The sequence below is a fragment of the Schistocerca piceifrons genome, chromosome 3 (assembly GCF_021461385.2).
Source record: "Schistocerca piceifrons isolate TAMUIC-IGC-003096 chromosome 3, iqSchPice1.1, whole genome shotgun sequence".
NCBI lineage: Eukaryota > Metazoa > Arthropoda > Insecta > Orthoptera > Acrididae > Schistocerca > Schistocerca piceifrons.
In genome coordinates this window covers 317182489-317206067 of record NC_060140.1, presented here as the reverse complement: position 1 = coordinate 317206067, position 23579 = coordinate 317182489, and the positions used below count along the sequence as shown (strand labels likewise).

At 39.8% G+C, this 23579-nt stretch overlaps 1 protein-coding gene across 2 annotated transcripts in view; it reads left to right on the top strand.

Annotated features, from left to right (window-relative positions):
• Positions 1–23579, top strand: part of LOC124790139 — a 302687-nt gene that overhangs the window by 231518 nt on the left and 47590 nt on the right. For both annotated transcript variants that reach the window (XM_047257725.1, XM_047257726.1), the window contains one exon: positions 12082–12431. In XM_047257725.1, coding sequence (XP_047113681.1) covers positions 12082–12431 — 350 coding nt within the window. The remainder of the gene's footprint in view (positions 1–12081; positions 12432–23579) is intronic.

The window sequence follows — 23579 nt, the reverse complement described above, 5'->3', positions numbered from 1 at the left end:
TTGGAGAGTAAGAAAGTTAGTACATTATCGAAAGAACTTTAATTACTTATTTCACAGTATTTATCAGTCTGGAGCATTACATGATCTCAGAGTGTTGCTGCTGCTGCTTATGCTGGTTTCAGTCTGAAGACTGGTATAATGCAGTTCTCTACACTGCTCTAACCTGTGCAAGCCTCTTTATCTCCTAATAATTACTGCAAGCGACATCCTTTTGAACCTGCTTACTGTTTTCATCTCTTGGTTTCCTCTTACAATTTTCACCCCCACACTTCCCTCCAGTACTAAATTGGTGATCCCTCGATGTTTCAGAATGTGTCCCATCAACTGATTCCTTCAGAAAGCAGAACTGTTACTTTTTTTCAGTATACTCCATGAGCGCACCGATTAGTGAACATACCTACAATGTTTCAGCATCTTGCGATGTTCACAGCCCGCATTGCAGCACACGAAACACCGTCAGCATAGTTTTTTTATTTCGTCACCGCATAATCATTAACACATTTAATATACTCTGGCAGTTTCTTTGATACATGTGTAACCATATATGGGTGATAGGAGATGAGTTACTGATGGAAGTAAAGTTATGAGGTCAGTTAGTGAGTCATGCTCAGCTCAGTCAATTAGAGCACTTGCCCGCTAAAGTCACAGGTCTTAAGTTTGAGTGTTGGTGCAGCACACAGTTTTAATCTGCCAGGAAATTTCGTATCAGATTACTCTCTATGCTAATTTAAGCCCGTAAAGCATTTGTATAAGTGCTTTTTGGTCCTTGTATTATGTTTGTGCTTTGGACAGACATCTTTTACTTAGGAAAGAATGATATTGGTAACAGCAAATGACATTAATGAAAATCTGAATTGTGAAACACTTGTCAGAATACTAAGTTTGCAGGAGAATACTCTCAAGGATGTGTTCTAAAACTAAAACCTGATCTGAAGTGTATTTTGGAGTTCTTCCAGTGTAATGAGTATTTGAGGCTTGCAGCTAAATGATAACGTCCTGTTCTGATATTTCGGTTTGACAACTACATCCTGTTCGAGTGCTATCTGAAGTAAGTGATCATTCGACACAAAAATTAGTCTATTTTGCCTATTTTCATTCACTTATGTCGTATGGTATTATATTTTGGGGTAACTTTCCATTCTAAAAGGATATTTTTGGCAATAAGTGGTGTAAGTTTGCGAATCTCTTGTCGACCCCTGTTCAATGTCAGCTTATTCCCAAGAATAAGCAGCTTTCACTTAGTTATTACACGGCAGAAATCATACCTGTATTTGGATCGGACTTCCTTAACTCTTGTACAGAAAGGTATGCAGTATACTGCTGCATTCATTTGCAATAAGCTACCACAAGAATTCAAAAATCTTAACAGTAATCTATGTGCTTTCAAATCAAAACTGAAGAATTACCTCATGGGTTACTCCTTCTGTGAAAAATTAAGCTGATTCTTATGTTGTATTGTTGAAATCCGATAAATTTTGTTTATACAATAAATCTCACAAATCTAAGGGCTGTAAATTTGACTAAATACCTAGGAATTGCAATTACGACAACTTAAATTGGAAAGACCACATAGATAATATTGTGAGGAAGGCAAAACAAAGACTGTGCTTTGTTGGTAGAACACTTAGAAGATGTGACAAACCCACTAAAGAGACAGTCTACATTACACTTGTCCGTCTTCTGCTTGAATATTGCTGCACAGTATGGGATCCTTACCAGGTAGGATTGGCAGAGAACATCGAAAAAGTGCAAAGAAGGGCAGCTTGTTTTGTGTTATCGCGCGATAGGGGTGAGAGTGTACGGAACTTGACATGTAAATAAATAAATAAACTAGGCAGTCATCCTCTCCTGAATTTTACGACAGAAGGTACTACTGCAAGGCCCTGCATTTATACAAAATGCTGGCACGTGTACATAGGACTTAGCTGCATGACTGCCCTATATGAAATTGTCTTCCACGTTGGTCCACACAGATTCATTTGTACCACTGTTTTTGACTGCACACCTTCTGCTGAATGATGATTCACAGAGTTAAAATTTGGCAGTCAATAAAATTGTAAATAAAGGTGGCATTACACATATGACTATGTCTTTGTGAACAACTCAATGAAATGATAGGTTCCCACATCTTATTCAGCTGAATGTTGCTGTTCCATTTAACAACATCTTTTGTCAAACATGTTTTCACAATTCTTTAATAATCAATTCCCAAAAGGATTTCACCTTAACCAAGGATTTCATGCCAGAATATACAATGGAATGTTCCATTCAGGTACAGTGCTCAGTTATGGCTGAGTTGCAAAAAGGGATTGTGGCAATTAGATTACATGCCCACTTTCATATAATTCTCCCCTTCCCCATACTGACTTCCGTGAATTAGATGGGAATTGTACTTGCAACACATCCTTCAGTCCAACAATCCTCATGACCTTAATCTACACTACCCTCTGTCCTACACCTACAATTGTGCCTGTTCCCATGTTTCACATTTCCCTCTCTCTCTTCCTCTGTTCCACTGTCATATTCTTTTTTTTTTTTTTTTTGATAGGCAAAATGCTGATATTTGAAATTTCATTCCGTATCAGACAGGAAGTTGGCTGTGACAACTGCCACTAAGAACATGAGACATCGTTTGCTGTTTTGTTGAGACAGTAATATATTTTTACCTATGACATTCTTATTGGGTAATGTGAGAATATCTGTATTCTCACAGTACATATGAATTAGGTATTCTCCAACCTTAAGGTTCGTCTACATCTGCATCTACATCATACTTCGCAAGCCACTTAATGGTGGTACTTTCAGTACCACTCTCTGACCCCTGCAACCCTGTTCCACTTGCAAATAGTATGTGAGAAGAATGATTGTCAGTAACTCTCTGTATTGGCTCTAATTTGTCAAATTTTCTCCTCATGGTCAATATGTGAGATGTATATGGGAGGAAGTAATCTGTTGCCCAACTCCTTCTGAAAAGTACTGTACTGAAATTTCAATAGTAAATCTCTCTGTGATGCACAATGCCTCTCTCGTAACGTCTGCCAGTTGAGTTTATTTAGCATCTCTGTAATGTTTCCCTGTAGTACTCCGGATATTACCTTTACATCTGTCAATTTTGTTCTGTTAAGAGTGACGTGTTAAGTTCTATCTGCAAGAAAGTGTTGAATCCAATTGCAGGTCTGCTCCGATACTCCGGAAGCTCGTATTTTTTTCATTAAGCGACAGTGTGGGACGGTGTCAAATGCCTTACTCAAATCAAGGAACACAGCATCAACCTGAAAGCCATTGTCCACTGTGCTGTGGATCTCATGGAGGAACAGAGCGATCTGAGTTTCACAGGACATCTGTTTGTGAAATCCATGTTGATTTTTATAGAGGAGATGCTCATTTTCCAAAAACGTCATAATTCTTGAGCATAAAACATGTTCCATAATTCTGCAACAGATTGGTGTCAACAAAATAGGTCTGTAATTGTGTGGATCTATCTTATGGCCTTTCTTCAAAATGGGAATGACCTGCACTTTTTTCCAGTTGTTAGGTACCTTTTGTTGCTCAAGCAATCTATGATAAATTACGGCTAGAAGGGGAGCAAGTTCTTTCACATAATCTTTATAGGTATCTCATCTGGTCCTGACACCTTTCCAATACTAAACGATCACAGCTGCTTTTCAGTTCCACGATCGATGATCTCAATATGTGCTATTTCGATGTTCATATGGTGATTGAAAGGAGGGACAGTGTTACAATCTTCCACGGTGGAATAACGTCGGAAGACCAAATTCAGTATTTCAGCCTTCTCTCTGTTATCTTCCATTTCGGTGCTGGTGTGGTCACTGAGAGAATGAACAAATGATTTTGACCCACTTACTGATTTTCCATACAATCAAAATCTCTTAGGGTTTTTACTCAGGTTGGTTCACGATGTCTTACTTTCAAAATCATTGAACGGTTCTCTCATTGCTCTCCTTACACTCATTTTCGCTGCATTCAGCTTTTGTTTGTCAGCTATGTTTTTACTTGTCTTGAATCTCTTTTCTTCAGTTTAAATTCTTGTCAATATGGACACCTAAAATTTTTGAGCTTTCCAGCGTAGTTGTTATTTCCTCACCATGTGTTAACACTTATAATTAGTGTACTACCTGTAGATGTGCAGAACTTTTTTTAAATTAAGAGTGAGACCATGTACAGAAAACCACTCAATAATAGTTTTAAGAATTCTATTTTCTGTTTCTTCTGTTGCTTTGTGTATGTTTACATGGATTAGAATACTAGTAGCGTCCGCAAAAAGAACTAATTCTGCTTTCTGTATATACGTACAAAGAAAGTAGTTGGTGACTCAAGACGGTATACTAAACAGCATTACATCAGATATACACTCCTGGAAATGGAAAAAAGAACACATTGACACCGGTGTGTCAGACCCACCATACTTTCTCCGGACACTGCGAGAGGGCTGTACAAGCAATGATCACACGCACGGCACAGCGGACACACCAGGAACCGCGGTGTTGGCCGTCGAATGGCGCTAGCCGCGCAGCATTTGTGCACCGCCGCCGTCAGTGTCAGCCAGTTTGCTGTGGCATACGGAGCTCCATCGCAGTCTTTAACACTGGTAGCATGCCGCGACAGCGTGGACGTGAACCGTATGTGCAGCTGACGGACTTTGAGCGAGGGCGTATAGTGGGCATGCGGGAGGCCGGGTGGACGTACCGCCGAATTGCTCAACACGTGGGGCGTGAGGTCTCCACAGTACATCGATGTTGTCGCCAGTGGTCGGCGGAAGGTGCACGTGCCCGTCGACCTGGGACCGGACCGCAGCGACGCACGGATGCACGCCAAGACCGTAGGATCCTACGCAGTGCCGTAGGGGACCGCACCGCCACTTCGCAGCAAATTAGGGACACTGTTGCTCCTGGGGTATCGGCGAGGACCATTCGCAACCGTCCCCATGAAGCTGGGCTACGGTCCCGCACACCGTTAGGCCGTCTTCCGCTCACGCCCCAACATCGTGCAGCCCGCCTCCAGTGGTGTCGCGACAGGCGTGAATGGAGGGACGAATGGAGACGTGTCGTCTTCAGCGATGAGAGTCGCTTCTGCCTTGGTGCCAATGATGGTAGTATGCGTGTTTGGCGCCGTGCAGGTGAGCGCCACAATCAGGACTGCATACGACCGAGGCACACAGGGCCAACACCCGGCATCATGGTGTGGGGAGCGATCTCCTACACTGGCCGTACACCACAGGTGATCGTCGAGGGGACACTGAATAGTGCACGGTACATCCAAACCGTCATCGAACCCATCGTTCTACCATTCCTAGACCGGCAAGGGAACTTGCTGTTCCAACAGGACAATGCACGTCCGCATGTATCCCGTGCCACCCAACGTGCTCTAGAAGGTGTAAGTCAACTACCCTGGCCAGCAAGATCTCCGGATCTGTCCCCCATTGAGCATGTTTGGGACTGGATGAAGCGTCGTCTCACGCGGTCTGCACGTCCAGCACGAACGCTGGTCCAACTGAGGCGCCAGGTGGAAATGGCATGGCAAGCCATTCCACAGGACTACATCCAGCATCTCTACGATCGTCTCCATGGGAGAATAGAAGCCTGCATTGCTGCGAAAGGTGGATATACACTGTACTAGTGCCGACATTGTGCATGCTCTGTTGCCTGTGTCTATGTGCCTGTGGTTCTGTCAGTGTGATCATGTGATGTATCTGACCCCAGGAATGTGTCAATAAAGTTTCCCCTTCCTGGGACAATGAATTCACGGTGTTCTTATTTCAATTTCCAGGAGTGTATGTCATTTGCAGACTGATAATCGAATATATCATTGTGAAAAGGTACCTGAGTCACTTGAAGCAAATTTTGAGGCACAACAAAAAACTGTCCAGCACAATAACTGAGGAGCATACAGTCACAAAAAAATAGTAGTAAATTTTCTGGTTAAATGAAGTAGATGTGTAGGTAAGTGCTCCATAATTAAGTAAGTGAAAGGTTATGTATGGTTGGCTGTACCATCAGTTCCATAAAACCTCAGTTTATCTAGGTGAACATTCTGATTCACATGGCAAATGCCTTAGATAGTCAGAAAAAAAACCAACACATAGTATTTTGTTATTTAATGCTTGTAAAATTTGTTGTGGGAACATTAAATGGCATTCTCAGTTGAGCAACTATTCTGAAATTCTAACTTTAATTTACTGAGGATATTATTATTTCTCAGGTGGGAGACTATTCTAGAATAAATCACTTTCTCAAAATTTTTGTAAGATGATGTCAGTAGTGAAATGGTTTGATAGTTATTGGCATCTCTCCTACCACCTTCCATATAGAATGGAATACTTTAATGTCTACGGAAAAATGCCTTGAGTTAGTGATTAATTACATATTTCAGAAGAGACAGTACTTTTTAATGTGAGAACAAGTCTTTAACATTCAGTTGGAAACACCATCATATCTAGATGAGCTTCTACTTTTAAGCAAATGTATAATTTTTGAATGAGAGGTGGGCAAGATATCCATATAAATGAATTTTATATGAGTCTCTTTTTCAACATGCTGCTTTGATATTTCTGTTAAACTGTTTGCCCCTACATTTTCTACTGCATTTAAGAAATAATTATCAGATGTACCTGCTATCTGTGACCAATCATTTATAGCCCTTCCATTTAAATGAATAATTATGTTATCCTTTTGTCCTGTTTCTTTGCACTGCATTTATTATAGACAAGCCTGTTCTCAGAATTACTTATTTCTGAAATAATGTGCATGTTGTTTGATTTTTTTATAACTTTTCTTAGTAATTTTGAGTAGTTTTTGTTGTGTGCACTTACTGCAAGATCTCTACTTGTTCTTGCCAACAGAGAACATTTCTCTTCTTCCTTCATGAAATACGTAAATCGCGCTAGTGATACATAATGTTTGACACAACTGTTTAATGTCCTTTCCGATAAGTGTGCAGACAGTTGTTTGCAAATAATGATAACACTTTATCATGGAATAGGTTTAAATTCTATTTTAGCATTTGGTTTTTTATAAATTTTATCCCAAGTCATCTCTTGTAAACTATTCCTTAAAACATTTGTCCTGGAATCATTAAGTATTCTGATTTCCACTGAGGAGTATCTACAGGTTGGTCCATTGATCGTGACCAGGGCAAATATCTCGCGAAATAAGCGTCAAACGAAAAAACTACAAAGAACGAAACTTGTCTAGCTTGAAGGGGGACAGTAGATGGCACTATGGTTGGCCTGCAAGATGTCGCTGCCATAGGTCAAACGGATATCAACAGCTACATATTTGTGTAGCACGTAAAGAAATATGAATGTTTTAGTTGGACCACTTTTTTCACTTTGTGATAGATGGCGCTGTAATAGTCACAAACATATGGCTCACAGTTTTATGCGAATAGTTGGTAACAGGTAGGTTTTCTAAATTAAAATGCAGAACGTAGGTACGTTTGAGCATTTTATTTTGGTTTTTCCAATGTGATACATGTACCTTTGTGAACTTATCATTTCTGAGAACGCATACTGTTACAGCTTGATTACCTGTAAATACCACATTAATGCAATAAATGCTCAAAATGATGTCCGTCAACCTCAATGCATTTGGCAATACGTGTAACGACATTCATCTCAACAGCGAGTAGTTCGCCTTCCGTAATGTTCACACATGCATTGACAATGCGCTGACACATGTTGTCAGGCATTGTTGGTGGATCACGATAGCAAATATCCTTCAACTTTCCCCACAGAAAGAAATCCGGGGACATCGGATCTGATGTCCCTGGATTTCTTTCTGTGGGGAAAGTTAAAGGATACATGTGGGCCATGGTATGGTGCTTCGACGATCAATCCCCCTGTCATGAAATATACTATTCAGTACCGCTTCAACCGCACGCGAGCTATGAGCTGGACATCCATCATGTTGGAAGTACATCGCCATTCTGTCATACAGTGAAACATCTTGTAGCAACATCGGTAGAACATTACGTAGGAAATCAGCATAAATTGCACTATTTAGATTGCCATCGATAAAATGGGGGCCAATTATCCTTCCTCCCATAATGCCGCACCCTACATTAACCCGCCCGGGTCACTGATGTTCCACTTGTTGCAGCCATGGTGAATTTTCCATTGCCCAATAGTGCGTATTATGCTGGTTTATGTTGTGCAAAAAATCTGTCATCGTCCCGTAATTTCTCTTGTGCCCCATGGTAGAACTGTACACAACGTTCAAAGTCATCGCCATGCAATTCCTGGTGCATATAAATATGGTACGGGTGCAATTGATGTTGATGTAGCATTCTCAACACCGACATTTTCGAGATTCCCAATTCTCTCGCAGTTTGTCTGCTACTGATGTGCGAATTAGCCACGACAGCAGCTAAAACACCTACTTAGGCGTCATTATTTGTTGCAGGTCGTGGTTGATGTTTCACATGTGGCTGAACACTTCCTGTTTCCTTAAATAACGTAACTATCCAGCGAACAGTCTAGACTCTAGACTCTTGGATGATGTTGTCCAGTATACCGAGCAGCATACATGGCACATGCCCGTTGGGCATTTTGATCACAATAGCCATACATCAACACGATATCGACCTTTTGTACAATTGGTAAACGGTCCATTTTAACATGGGTAATGTTTCACGAAGCAAATACCATCCGCACTGGCGGAATGTTACATGATACCACCCATCACAAAGTGAAAAAAGTGGTCCAAGTAAAACATTCCTATTTCTTTATGTATTACACGAATATGTAATTAAAAATGGGGTTTCCTATTTAAAAAAACACAGTTGATATCCGTTTGACCTATGGCAGTGCCATCTAGCGGGCCAACCATAGCGCCATCTGGTTTACCCCTTCAAGCTAGACGAGTTTCATTCTTTGTAGTTTTTGTGTTTGATGCTTATTTTGTGAGATATTTGGCCCGGTCACTATCAATGGACCATTCTGTATTATGTAAGGCACTACCTCTGATTTATCCTAACTGATCATCGTGATCAGAGAGGGCATTTGCTACTGGGTACACTGTTATTTTCTTGCTTTGAGTTTCATCAAAGGAAACCTTATCAGCTAGAGTCCTAACGCCTTTATCCACTCTTGTCAGAAATTTAATTACTGAGATCAAATTATCGGATCCAAATAAGGTTTCCAGATCATTTCTCCTATCAGAATTCATTAGAAAATGTACATTGAAACCGCCACAGATTATTAACTGTTTGCTATTGTCTGACAGATAGTTTGGTATTATAATGTAACTTGACTGATAGAAAATCTACTCACCGAGCAGCTGCTGAAGAAAACACACATATAAAGGTTAAGAAATTTGCAAGCTTTTGGAGCCAGTGACTCCATCTCCAGGCAGAAGGAAAATGAAGAGTAACAAAGAAAAGGACTGGTGAGGTTTAGGAACTGGGAAGAGTTCAGAAAAGTCATTCAGAACCACAGGTCGGGGAAGACATACTGGATCGGACAAGAAAGAAAGACTGATTGCTGGTGACTGCACTGGATGAGATTTGAAAACATGAAAACAAGACAGAGATTACTGACAAAACATCTTGCAAGAGTTGATAAAAGCAGAAAGCTAAGTGCATTGTATGTGATAGGCGGGGGGGGGTTCAAGGAAAAATAGACTGGTCAGAAAGTAAAAGATATAGAAAACTGAAAGAGTGTGAAGACAGGAATAGTTACTGAGAAGAAATGTCGAGACTGAAGAAATTAATATAAAATAAGGCTAGGTGGATGGCGGGAACCAAGGACAGTTCCCATCTGCAGAGTTCTGAAAATCTAGTGTCTGAGCAAAAATTACAGATGGCATGTATGGTGAAACAGACATGGAAGTAATGGCTGTCAGATTGTAGAACATTCTCTGCAACAGGGTATTGTGTGCTGCCAGTGTACACCTTCTGTCTATATCCATTCATGCTGACTGATAACTTGTAGTCATGCTATTGTGAAAGGCTGAACAGTGTTTACATAATAACTGGCACATGGCATAGCATTTCACAAGTGGTTCTCCTTTTGATAGTGTATTTTCTGCCAATTACAGGTCTGGTGTAGGTGTTGGAAGGAGCGTGCACAGGGCTTGACTTACAGTGGGGACAGTCACAGGGGTAGGAGCCATAGTGTCGTGAAATGGGTGCAGAGGAAACATAGGTTCTTACCAAGATACTGGGGACAGGGGAAAGGAGAAATGAAAAACTATCCTAGGTATGTTGGGCAAAATGTCTGGCAGAATGGACGTCATTTCAGGATTGATGTTAGGATAATAATGCTCAGAAATGAGCTCCATTCTGTCAGAAATTTTTCACAGCAACCTAGAACAGCTTTTTGTTCCCCCCCTCCCCTTCCCCTCCAGTCACTGCAATACCTTTGATCCTATGCTGCTTCTGCAACCATTTTCCTACACTTTGGCTGCTACCTCTGTCCTGTGCACCCTCCTACCACCACCTATACCAAACCTGTAACTGGCAAAACATACACTATCAAAGGGAGAGCCACTTATGAAATGACACATGTAGTGTACCAACTGTTATGTAAACACTGTTCAGCTTTTTACATCGGTATGACAACCACCGAGTTATCAGTCAGTCAGGTCGAATGGACAGTAGCTAGAATGTGTACTCTGGCAACACACAAAATCCTGTTGCAGAGCATGTTATACAACAAGACAGTCATGACTTCGGTGCCTTTTTCACTGCATGTACCATCTGGATTCTTCCCCCAGACCATCGATTCTCAGCACTCTGCAGGTGGGAACTGGCATAACAACATGTCCGTGGTTCTGCCACCCACCTCTCCTTAATTTATGTTAATTTCTTCAGTCTCAGCATTTCTCCTCAGTAACTATTCCTTTCTTCATTTTCTTTGTCCCTCTTCGTTTCCTTTCAGCCCACTTCCAGAAAACGGAGTCACTGGCTCTGAAAGCTTGCATATTTCCTTAACCTTTGCATGTGTCTGTTCTCCTGCCATCGGCTTGGTGAGAAGATTTTCTGTTTACCCAGATCAAATAGAGCATGGTAAGGAATCCACATGCTCCATAAGCACTTCAGAATTTCCTAGTTGGTATCTATATAAGTTACAGTTAAAATTGTAGTATTTTGCAGTACTAATTCACAAGCACACACTTGTGTGTGCTGTTTACTACAGATTCTATATTTCTCTCTTCTGTAGTTATATGGTGCTCAGATAGACAAAGGATGTCTATTTCTTCAGAGCTCTCTAAATTTTCCAAACTTGTCAGTTTGACATATCTATAAATATTGGAATAGGTGAAAGTAACTAATAATACTGGCAAAAATCATGGAATTGAAAATTTAAGGTGTTTGTTATATCTAAAAGTAGAGAACTTGACTGATGATATATTTTGCCGGGTGTGACTTTGTGATAAATTAAATATTAAGTGATATTTAGGACTCTGATTACAGCATAAGGATTTACTTTTCTAACTCGTTAGTTTAAAAAAAAAATCCTTGTCTGGAGCAACTGTTTTGTTTAGTTTGAAATAATTGTTTCTTCAGTAAAAAATAAGTTTTGTAAGTAAATTTTTGTAATAGGTGAATGTAAAGTGCTGTGCATTTATGACTGATCATGAAAACTAAAAAAAGTAAAGTATGAAATTTGTTGCAGACACGTGTATTTCATGTTGAAAGTAACATAATGGTTAAAAGGATTAATGTCATCATATGATGTAGCATAATCAAAATGGTCCTTCACCACTGATAGATAAAACGCTAGTTGTATGTGTGTAATCCAGCTCAGAGTACTGTCAAGAACCTTAATCATTAATGGTTGCATTTCAACAGTAAATCATCCCTAACTGACTGATCTTGGGTCTGTATAAACCTCAACCACCAGAATTTAAACAGATTTTACTTACCTCATGCAATACACATCACTGTACCTTAGTATTCTTGTTCACAGAAGCTAAAATTTCATTGCCACCATACATGTAATTAACAGTTTTAGAAATATTCCTTAATAAATACACCAAGAGATTTAGTTAAAAATCACTTCTATATATAGACATTTAGTAAATGATGATTGTATCCATAAATGAAAAACATTTGTTGCAGGACTTGGAAGCCTCTTTCCCTTCTTGCCACTGCATATGGAAGCAGTTGGACTGACATTATTTGAATCAAGAGTTGTATCGGTGGTGTCTGCTCTTGTGGCTCTCCTAGGCCCACTACTTGCCTGTCCACTCGCTGATAGATTGGGTGGACCTCGAGGGCAGACTATACGAGTGCTCCTGGCTGCCACTGCATTACTGGGGGCAATTTTTTATGCTCTTCTGAATACTATACCTACTGTAAGACATCTGGATGCCCGACCCCCTGTAGTGCAGTTTGTATGTGACCCAGATGGTGCCGCTGTCATGTATGAACAATGTGGAGATTCATGCCCCCAGCTGGATCCTGACCAGGTATAACAATTTTGTTTTGTATGTATCTATAAATGCTACAAATTGGTGCTTCCAGTAATAGAGTCAATGGTAGATGAACCCTATTCTTTGTGATAATATTCTTCTTAATAAGAAAATAATAATACTACTACAGCAAAGCAGATACTGCAGAAAGACACACATCTATAAATATGAAAATTAATGGTTATATATTGTACTGCTTTAGAAAGTAATGAGTACTTTTGCAGGATAATGCTATTGTCACTGGTCTCTGATCCAGTTGAATCCACAATAATTACTAGTATACATTTCATTAAAAGTATCTCTTTCTCTGTTTAAATTGCCTTTTGCTTAATTAATTAATTACACTGATACTGAGCTTAGATTCCCATATTAAATCACCCATTCCACCTTTAGACAGACAGACAGGTAGGTATGTAGATAAACAGATAGGCAGAGAGAAAGAGAGGGAGGGAGAGAGAGATACCTTTTGTTCCTTAGATTAATAGTGAGGAGATCTTTGAGGCTGTAGAAAATGTCATAAAAACGAAACTACATAACAAAGGATAGTTAAATAAATAAAGTGCCAATTGTTTTTCTTACAGCAGTTAGTATATCAAAAAATGTTGTTTTATGTGATTCAGATTTGATGTTTCTTTGTGCATGTGTGCAAAGTTTCAAACAAATCCAACAGATAGCAAAGCCATAGTGAACCATCAAAATAACGTCTTCACAAGAAACACATTTCAGGCAATGTGCTGCAATTGAATTCCTGGTTTTGAAAGAAAAAATTGTGGTGAACATCCATAAATGAATGGTTATGCAGGATAATGCAATAATAGAAATGATGCAGTTGATGAAAGTGCTGTTGGGCAATGGGTAAAGAGAATTTAAGTGTCAAGAAGTGCACTTAGCCCTGTGATCAGCCTCATTTGGGTCGCCCTATCACAGCCACTGCTCCCAAAATGGTAAATCACATGGATGTCATTATTTGTGTAGAGCTGCACATCAGAACTCAACAATTGGCTCCTCAGCTGTTGGCGAGAATTAGAAATGTGTGTGTAGTGATTGAGACTCTTGTGTTTCTCAGACATATAAAGGTGTACTCAATATGGGCTGCACAAATGCACACAACAGATGGGCTGCACAAATATTCACAACAGACCGCGAGATTCAAAGAAAAAGCATTTCATCTTAACTGTTGAAGCATTTTGAGGCCAATGGAGAGGTCTTTGTGTCATGGATCATTATAGCTAGTTAAACCTGAGTGCATCACTTTGAGTCACAAACAAAAAGACAGGCACTGTAGTGACACCACCCACAATCACCAAAAATGAATAAATTCAGGGCAGCTTCCTCTGCTGCAAAGTCATGATGACAGTCTTTTGGGATAGTGATGCTATCATTCTCGTGGATGTGTTGCCAAAAGGATGAACCATTAATTCAGAGACATCTGTGAAGCTGTGAACAAACTCAAGAACCATTTATGATGTGGCAGCCGGAGTGGCTGTGCGGTTCTATGCGCTACAGTCTGGAACCGAGCGACCGCTGCGGTTGCAGGTTCGAATCCTGCCTCAGGCATGGATGTGTGTGATGTCCTTAGGTTAGTTAGGTTTAATTAGTTCTTAGTTCTAGGTGACTGATGACCTCAGAAGTTAAATCGCATAGTGCTCAGAGCCATTTGAACCATTTATGATGTGTTTGGTCTGACATGAATCCCAATGAAATCTTCCATCGGCATGATAGTACACATCCACACACAAATCTCAGTGCTCAGGGTCACATCACCAAATTGGGTTGGACCTAACTGCTCTCATCCACTCTGTATCCCAGACCTGGCATTCTTGACTTCCACCCACTTGGACCACTTAAGGATTCGCTAAGTGGGACACATTTTGAAGGTAATAAGAGAGTAATTTATGCAATAAAACATATTACAGCCACGGGCAAGAGCTTTCACCAACAGGGAATTCATGCTCCTATACATAGGGGTCATACAGTGTAAGAGGGACTAAAATAGTACATTTAAAAGAAGTGTTAATTGGTATTGTTAGCAAGAATGCAGTCTGAGAAAAAATTGTGGGACATTATTTATTGAACAATCCTTGTACATTACGTTAATGTTCCTTCCACAGATGCTAAATAAAATGGTCCTCATGGCTGAAAAGTTATCAAAAATTCTGAAATATGTTTTGATTTAAAAATCAATACCAAACATTTAACAAACATGTAAATATGTACTCACTGGAGTGCAAAAGATCATTCTCCAGTTATTCTAGCCGCACATCATCATACATAGAGAGTGCTTCATTACTCAGACAGATCACAATACAGCAATGAAGATGCAAAAAAATCAGATTTTACATCACATTTTATTTGATATTATTAACAATGTAAACATCAGTTGGCTCTTGTAAGAAATTCTTCAGTGGAATAGAAGTTGGTCATGAGTAAGTTCTCATGACTCTTAAATTGTGCCTTAATAGTAGCTGATCTTTTTATGGCTAGTGGCAAGGTATTGAAAATGTATGTTCCTGAATGATGGAGACTGTTCTGGACAAAAGTTCTTGACCATAATTCTTTATGTAAATTATTCTTACTTCTAATATTGAGTCAATTAACTGAGCTGTTGACTTAGAAAAGATATATATTATTTATGAGAAATGTCGTCAAGAAATAAATATAGTGGGATTCAGTAGTTTTTGTCCCCTGAACAGGCATCTGTAGGATGTTCTTGAAACTACACAACAAATAATTAATGTTTCATGCTTTTAGACTTTGGAAAACTTCAGTTGGCTTGCCAGCTTTCTTAAATCTTTATATGACCCATGTCTGACAACATTTGTATTGAAATAAAAATTTCATGAAAACTTGGTCAAAGAGAAAGCAGGCAAACTGTGATGACAATCGTCACAGACCACCACAGTCCCTGTGTTGCATGCTGTGGCATTGTCCTGGTCAAACAAGAGGCAGTTTCCCATGCTAGTTTCTCTTGCTGACAATGGGCACCTGGCAGATTGTGATTTCCTAGAGAGACCATGGCGGACGAGTGTGGGCAACTGAAGGAAATGTCAGAAGAGACCACAAGATTAACAAAATTGGATCATGCAAACATACTTTTGTACAACACATGTCATACTGAATACAAATATCTGTCAAAAAAGGCAGCAACTTGCAAGTCTGAATCAAACAGTCATTAATTTATTCCATATATTTGCATAATGCATACTACTTTGTGAATATTATTTTGTAAAAAACAGCTCAGTTATAATAATATTCTTGCATGAACTTAAAAGTTGCCAATTCCATGCAAAGACTAGGCTTTTACAGAGTAACAGTATAATATCATTCTAGTGTATCATTTTAAAAAAAATTCTTGACTGTCTTAAAGATTTTCCCTTTGTATATCTTCACTAGATGATTAATGGTGCACAATTAATGGCAGTCAAGATTTTTAATTCAGTGAGCTTGAATAATGTTTCAAGTACTTCATGAGACATATGAGAGTAACTGAGAAGTGGTCTTAACAAAACCACAGTTTCTTGTAAAGACAGTGCAATTCACCATATCATACAATCACTTTCTTTGCTATCTCAAACAGTGTGCAAATAGAAGCAAGCAGTGAGCATAGAACTACTACTCATGTGTATTGCACAGCAGCTGACTCACTCAAAACAAGCACTATTCGACAACTGGATCACTGCATGCTGCCTGTGCTCTATTTGATCATGGCTGCAGGCAGCAGTGTGTTCTACACATGTTGACATCCCGCTCTCTTTTCCACGGAGCCTTTAGTTTTTTAGCAGTTCTAACATATGCTCTTCCCAACTGAATTTATCATCACCTATGCTCATTTCTCAGCAGTACTCGCTCTAGCCACCACTCCTCACCAATCTTCCCAAACACATTAGATAACTGTGTCATCCTGCACCTGGTATTCCTTCTGTGCCACTTCATATCTGTCCTCTTCCCTTCATGCCCATCCCTCTCCTAGTTCTCAGTGCTCTTCTCCCGTCCCTCTTGTTGTTGGGAGTTCTATCATTAGGCGTGTAATGGGGCCCCTTAGGAACATGATTGCCAAGGAGGGGAAGGAAGCCAGTGTGCACTCTGTGTGCATACTGAGGGGAGTCATTAAGGATGGGGAAAGGGTGCTTCCGGATCCCATGAAGAGTACAAGAGTGCAGCCAACTGCAGGTAGTGGCTCATGTCAGTGCCAATGACGTGTGTCATTTTGGATCGGCTAGCAGAAATGGTAAAGACTGCCGGTCTTGCTTGCGAGATTAAGGCGAACCTCACAATCTGCAGCATGCTTGATAGAACTGACTGTGATCCTTTGGTGCAAAGCCGAGTGGAGAGTCTGAATCAGAGTCTCGGGTGGTTCTGTGACCTTGTAGGCTGCAGATTCCTTTACTTGCACCATTAGGTGGTGGGTTTCCGGGTTCCGCTTAACTGGTCAGGAGTCCATTACACACAGGTAGCAGGGGCTGTGTGGACGGGACTGGGCAGTTTTTTAGGTTAGAGGGTCCCAGGAAACTACAGAAACGGTGTCCACCTAAAAGGGGGCAATTAAAACACAGTAAGGTAGCTGTAGAAACAACTGGTATTGTAGTTGTAAATTTTCGTAGCTGTGGGGGAAAGAACAAGAGCTCCAAGCCCTAATAGAAAGCACTGAAGCTCAAATAGTTATAGGTATGGAAAGCTGGCTAAAGCCGGAAATAAATTTAGACGAAATTTTTTCAAACAACCTAAAAGTTTTCAGAAAGGGTAGATTAAATATAGTTGGTGGTGGAGTATTTATTGCTGTCAGAAGTAGTGTACCTCTTAGTGAAATTGAAGTAGATAGTTCATCCGAAATACTGTATATCGGTGCTTTAACACTTTATAATATTTATTATATTAATCTTACAATTATGAATGATATGTCAAATGAAAGAGAAACTCAAACCATTTTACCAAGAACCTTATAAATGCCACCTCACTGGCATAGTAAAGTACACGATTGGTTGAATTTCACTGTACCCAAGTGCTGGATTGGCCGCAAGGGCACCAATGGCAGGGCTTGCTTTGCATGGCCTCCATGTTCACCCAACCTAACACCATGCGATTTTTTCCTTTGGGGCTTCATCAAGGATCGTGTGTATGTGCCTCCGCTACCAGCAGATCTCCCTGAATTAAGAAACTGGATTGAAGCAGCTGTTGCTACAATCACTGAAGACACACTTATCAACATTTGGGAAGAACTCAACTATAGACTTGATGTGTGCCGTGTGACAAATGGTGCTCACATTGAACATTTATAAGGTTCTTGGTAAAACTGTTCATGTTGTTCTTTCATAACTGTAAGTTTAATATAATAAATATTATAAAGCATTAAAACCCCGATATTCATTTATAAACACGCTGTAGTATGGGTAGAGGTTATATTTAACAAACAGAATACACTATTAATTGTATTGTTTTATCAACACCCGACTCAGGAGATATAGTTGCTGAACATTTCAAAGAAAACTTGAGTCTCATTTCAAATAGGTACCCCACTTTTACAGTTATAGTCGGTGGTGACTTCAATCTTCCCTCGATATGCTGGAAAAATTATATGTTTAAAGCCAGCAGCAGGCACAAAATGTCATCCAAAATTGTACTGAATGCTTTCTCAGAAAATTATCTTGAACAATTAGTTTATGAGCCCACTCGAAGCATAAATGGTTGTGAAAGCATACTTGACCTCTTAGCAACAAATCCTGGACAGATAGGGAGTATCATGACGGATACAGGGGCTAGTGACCACAAGGCAGTTGCTGCTAGGCTGAATACTATAACACCCACAATCATCAAAAAGAAACACAAAGTACAATTATTTAAAAAATATGACAGAAATGCTCTTAAAGCCTTTTTAAGGTACAGTCTCCACTCCTACTGGTCTGATCCTGATCATGTAAGCATAGAAATGGAATCATTGCAAAGAGATAGTATCAATGGCAATTGAGAGATATCTGCCACATAAATTAATAAGTGATGGTACTGATCCACCATGGTACACAAAATGGATCAGATCACTCACTGTTGCAGAAGCAACCAAAAAAGCAAGCCAAATTTAAAAGAATGCAAAATCCCTAAGATTGTCAAAGTTTTGCTGAAGTTTGAAATATAGAACATACTTTTAATAATTTCCACAAGGAAACTCTGTCTTGGAATCTAGTAGAAAACCCAAAGAGTTTCTGGTCATACATAAAGCACAACAGCAGCAAGACGCAATCAATACCTTCACTGCATGATAACAACAATGAAGACACTGATAACAGTACCACTTAAGCAGAGTTATTAAACACGGTTTTCCAAAACTCCTTCACCAAATAAAATGAAGTAAATATTCCTGAATTCCAGTCAAGAAAAACTGCCAAGATGAGAAACATAGAAGTAGATATCCTTGGTGCAGCTTAAATCACTTAACAAACGCAAGGCCTCCAGTCAAGATTGTATACCAGTCAGGTTCTTTGCAGAGTATGCTGATACAATAGCTCCAAATTTAGCAATTACATACAACTGCTCGCTCACAGAAAGATCCGTACCTAAAGACTGGAAAATTGCTCAAGTCACACCAATACCCAAAAAGGGAAATAGGAGTAATCCACTGAATTACAGGCCCACATCACTAACGTTGATTTGCAGTAGGGTTTTATAACATATACTGTGTTCGAACATTATGAATTGCCTGCTTAGCTGGGTGGTAATGTGCTCGCCTCCCCTGCAAGCGGACCGGGGTTCAATTCCCAGCCAGGTTGGAGTTTTTCTCCGCTCAGAGACTGGGTGTTGTGCTGTCCTCATCATCATTTCATCCTCATCACTGGCGTGCAAGTTGCCCAATGTGGCGTTGGCTGAAATAAGACTTGCACTTGGTGGCTGAACTTCCCCACATGGGGCCTCCCGGCCAATGATGCCATACACTCATTTCATTTCATACCTCGAAGAAAACGATTTATTGACAGACTGCATGCCTATGGAATATTATCTCAGTTGTGCGACTGGTTTCATGATTTCCCCTCAGAAAGGTCGCAGTTCATAGTAATAGATGGAAAGTCATCAAGTAAAACAGAAGTAATATCTGATGTTCCTCAGGGAAGTGCTATAGGCTCTATATTGTTCTTCATCTATATTAACGACGTAGGAGACACTCTCAGTAGCCCTCTTAGATTGTTTGCAGATGATGCTGTCATTTACCATATTGTAAAATCATCAGATGGCCAAACTGAATTGCAAACTGATTTAAATAAGATATCTGTGGGTGCAAAAAGTGGCAATTGACCCTGAATAAAGAAAAGTGTGAAGTTATTCACATGAGTACTAAAAGAAATCCACTAAATTTTGATTACACAATCAGTCACACAAATCTCAAGGCCGTAAATTGAACTAAATGCTTAGGGATAGAATTACAAATAACCTAAATTGGAATGATCACATAGATAATTTTGTGGATTGAGCAAACCAAAGACTGTGATTCATTGGCTGAACACTTAGAATGTGCAACATGTCTACTAAAGAGACTGGTTACCTCACGCTTGTCAGCCCTATTCTGAAGTATTGCTGTGCAGTGTGGGGTCCGCATCAGGTGTGAGTGACGGATGACATAAAAAAAATTCAAAGAAGGGCAGCTCGTTTTGTATTATTACGAAATACGGAAGATGGTGTAACAGACATGATAAGTGAATTGGAGTGGCAATCATTTAAACAAAGGCGTTTTTCATTGCAACGGGATCTTCTCATGAAATTTCGATCACAATTTTTCTCCTCTGATTACGAAAACATTCTGTTGGCACCCACCTATGTAGGAAGAAATGATTATCATGATAATATAAGAGAAATCAGGGCTCACACAGAAAAAATTTAAGTGCTCGTTTTTCCTGTGCACCATTCGAGAGTGAAATGGTAGAGAGACAGCTTGAAGGTGGTTCATTGAACCCTCTACCAGGCACTTTCTTGTGAATGGTGGAGTAATCACATAGATGTATATGTAGAACAATGTTGTTTATATATCTCATAATTGTGATACCTCCTCTCTTCCTTACTCTTCCATCAGCTGTCCAACGTGAGCTCCAGCAGCTGTTCAGAACATTTGGTCCCTCTCAAAATCTGTCACCTGAAGCCATCTTTCTCCAAAAACTGAACTATGTGATGCAGAACAGTGGTTAAGACACTCTACTTACACTTGGGAGAACTGAAATTCAAATCTTTGTCCGAATACCCAAATTTATATTTCCCATAATTTCCGTATGTCACTTAAAGTAAACAGAAGACAGTTCCATTGAAAAGAATACAGCCAGTTTCCTTCTTCAGACATTTACAATCAAGACTTGTTTTCTGTCCTATGCTGACCCTGCTATGGATGGGATATTAACTCGTAAACCTACTTTCTCATAGTAGTGTGCTTCCAGACACCCACTCTTTACCTGCTCCCATCTCTTCACTAACCTAACTTCTCTAGCCTCCCTACCGGTCTCACCATCATGCCTAGTTACAACACTCTCATTGAAATAGCCTCTGCCTCAATTGACCAACATATTCAACCAGTTGTTCGAAGCCTCCACTTTGTCCTTTTCAAAGATGCTATATCACTTCCTCCACTACCTTCCACAGTTCTTGTTGCTTTATCATCAAATTCCATACTTTTCACTATGGATGCTAAACTTGTAAATGCAAGCATTCCTCATAACCACGACCTTGCCATAGTGGGACCCAGAGTAAGGTCAATCTATGCCCTTTCCAACAGAACTTCAACATCTTCTCTCAGATCTGCTTCTCCTGGTTCTGTAGTCATCTGGGGAAATTTAGCCCTTTGTGTGTATAGTTAGTTCTGAAGGAGAACATTTTCTGAAACTATAAAAACATTTTCAGCCTTTTTTTGAGAGCCTATTGGTCGCTCAGTGCCTCAACTATATGGTGTTTGGTTACCTTTACTCCTTTGAATATGCACGTGGTTCTTGTCAGCTTAATGAACAATATACATATCGAACAAGAAAATAAAGATTTATGAGGCAACTGTTAGTTACTGTAGTGACCTTATCATTAGACTTTCCACAAATTACTACTAGCCGGACCAAATTCTCAGTGTCACTTGAAATTCTCGTTTATTAGCCAATCACTTACACTACAAGTCATTAATTTCAATACACCCAATAAATGATATCTAGTTTATTGTAGGTAAGATCTAATACCATGGGTACAGTTGAGGAAGCAAAGGAATAGAACAACAGTTGTATACATTTCATGACTTTTGTTTTTGGTCATCAAGATACAATAGTATCCAACAAACAATATTGTGTACATAAACGTCGTATACCTATCTGATATGTTTGTTTACCTATTTGCTGATGGATGCCGCATTTGGTGCATCTGTGTTGTTACCTGTAGTGATGTGATGTCCGTAGCGAATGGCAAGCATTGCTACGATACATAACATGTGGTCTGAAACATCAGTTCCTCCGTGACACTGAAATGTGCACTTCACTAGCATGGCTCCAAAGTGGAGATATCCATAGAAGAACATGCTGCAATTGTAGCACTTAGCCAAGCATGTTTATCTATTTGCCAAATTGCAAAACAGTGTAGGGTGTCTATAGGGGGAGTGCAATACACCCTTCACCACCAGAAGACACCAAATAGCAATAAGGAGATACCACAACCAGGACAACCTCGTAAAACAACTAAAAGTGATGATATGGTTATAATAGAGGGAAACATTCCACGTAGGAAATATATACCTGAAAACAAAGATGATGTGACTTACCAAATGAAAGTGCTGGCAGGTCGACAGACACACAAACAAACACAAACATACACACAAAATTCAAGCTTTCGCAACAAACTGTTGCCTCATCAGGAAAGAGGGAAGGAGAGGGAAAAGACGAAAGGATGTGGGTTTTAAGGGAGAGGGTAAGGAGTCATTCCAATCCCGGGAGCGGAAAGACTTACCTTAGGGGGAAAAAAGGACGGGTATACACTCGCACACACACACATATCCATCCACACATATACAGACACCAAATGTGTATGTGTGTGGATGGATATGTGTGTGTGTGTGTGCGAGTGTATACCCGTCCTTTTTTCCCCCTAAGGTAAGTCTTTCCGCTCCCGGGATTGGAATGACTCCTTACCCTCTCCCTTAAAACCCACATCCTTTCGTCTTTTCCCTCTCCTTCCCTCTTTCCTGATGAGGTAACAGTTTGTTGCGAAAGCTTGAATTTTGTGTATATGTTTGTGTTTGTTTGTGTGTCTGTTGACCTGCCAGCACTTTCATTTGGTAAGTCACATCATCTTTGTTTTTAGATATATAAAAGTGATGATACATATATCAGAATTACCGGTAAGAGAATTAGATTCAAAACAGGGTAGAAATGAACATGACAACAATATCTGTTGCAACAGTAAAAAGGAGACTGACTGAAGCCAGCTTGAAATGATATGTCACAGCAAGAAAACCCCTTCTAAGGCCCATAAATAAACAGAAGAGACTTGAATGGGCTATTAAAAATCGTAATTGAACATTGGAAGAGTGGACAAAGGTGTTATTCACTGATGAAATGAAGTTCGAGATTTTTGGAACCAGAAGGAGAATATTTGTTCACCAATTTGTAGAGGAAAGAGTAGCCCAGCAGTGTGTTCTACTTACAGTTAAACATGGGGATGTTTTGACTGAGATAGAGTTGGCGACATTGTGAAAATAGAAGGATGTATGGATCAGAAGCAGTGCCACTGCATACTTCAGTGTCATGCAATATGAAGCAGATTGTGCTTACTAGGGAAAGGGTTCACCTTGCAACAGGATAATGACCCAAAACATCGGTTGGCGTACTGTACGAACTACATTGGGTCAAAGGAAAAACACAAAATACTGAATGATATGGTATGGCCGTCCCAAAGCCCCAATTGTAATCCCATTGAAATGGTGTGGGATGAAGTGGACAGACGTATTAGGGAAGTTAATTCATCCAGCAAGGAACATCTCTGGAATATTGTTAAGGATGGGTGGAATCATATAGATCCACAATACCTACAAAAACTGATTGACTGCATGTCTCGAGTTTGTGAGGCAGACATTAAATCAATAGGAGGATACTTTGATAAAAGTAAAATATAATGATTGTGATTCTATTATATATGTGGAAGTTAATATTA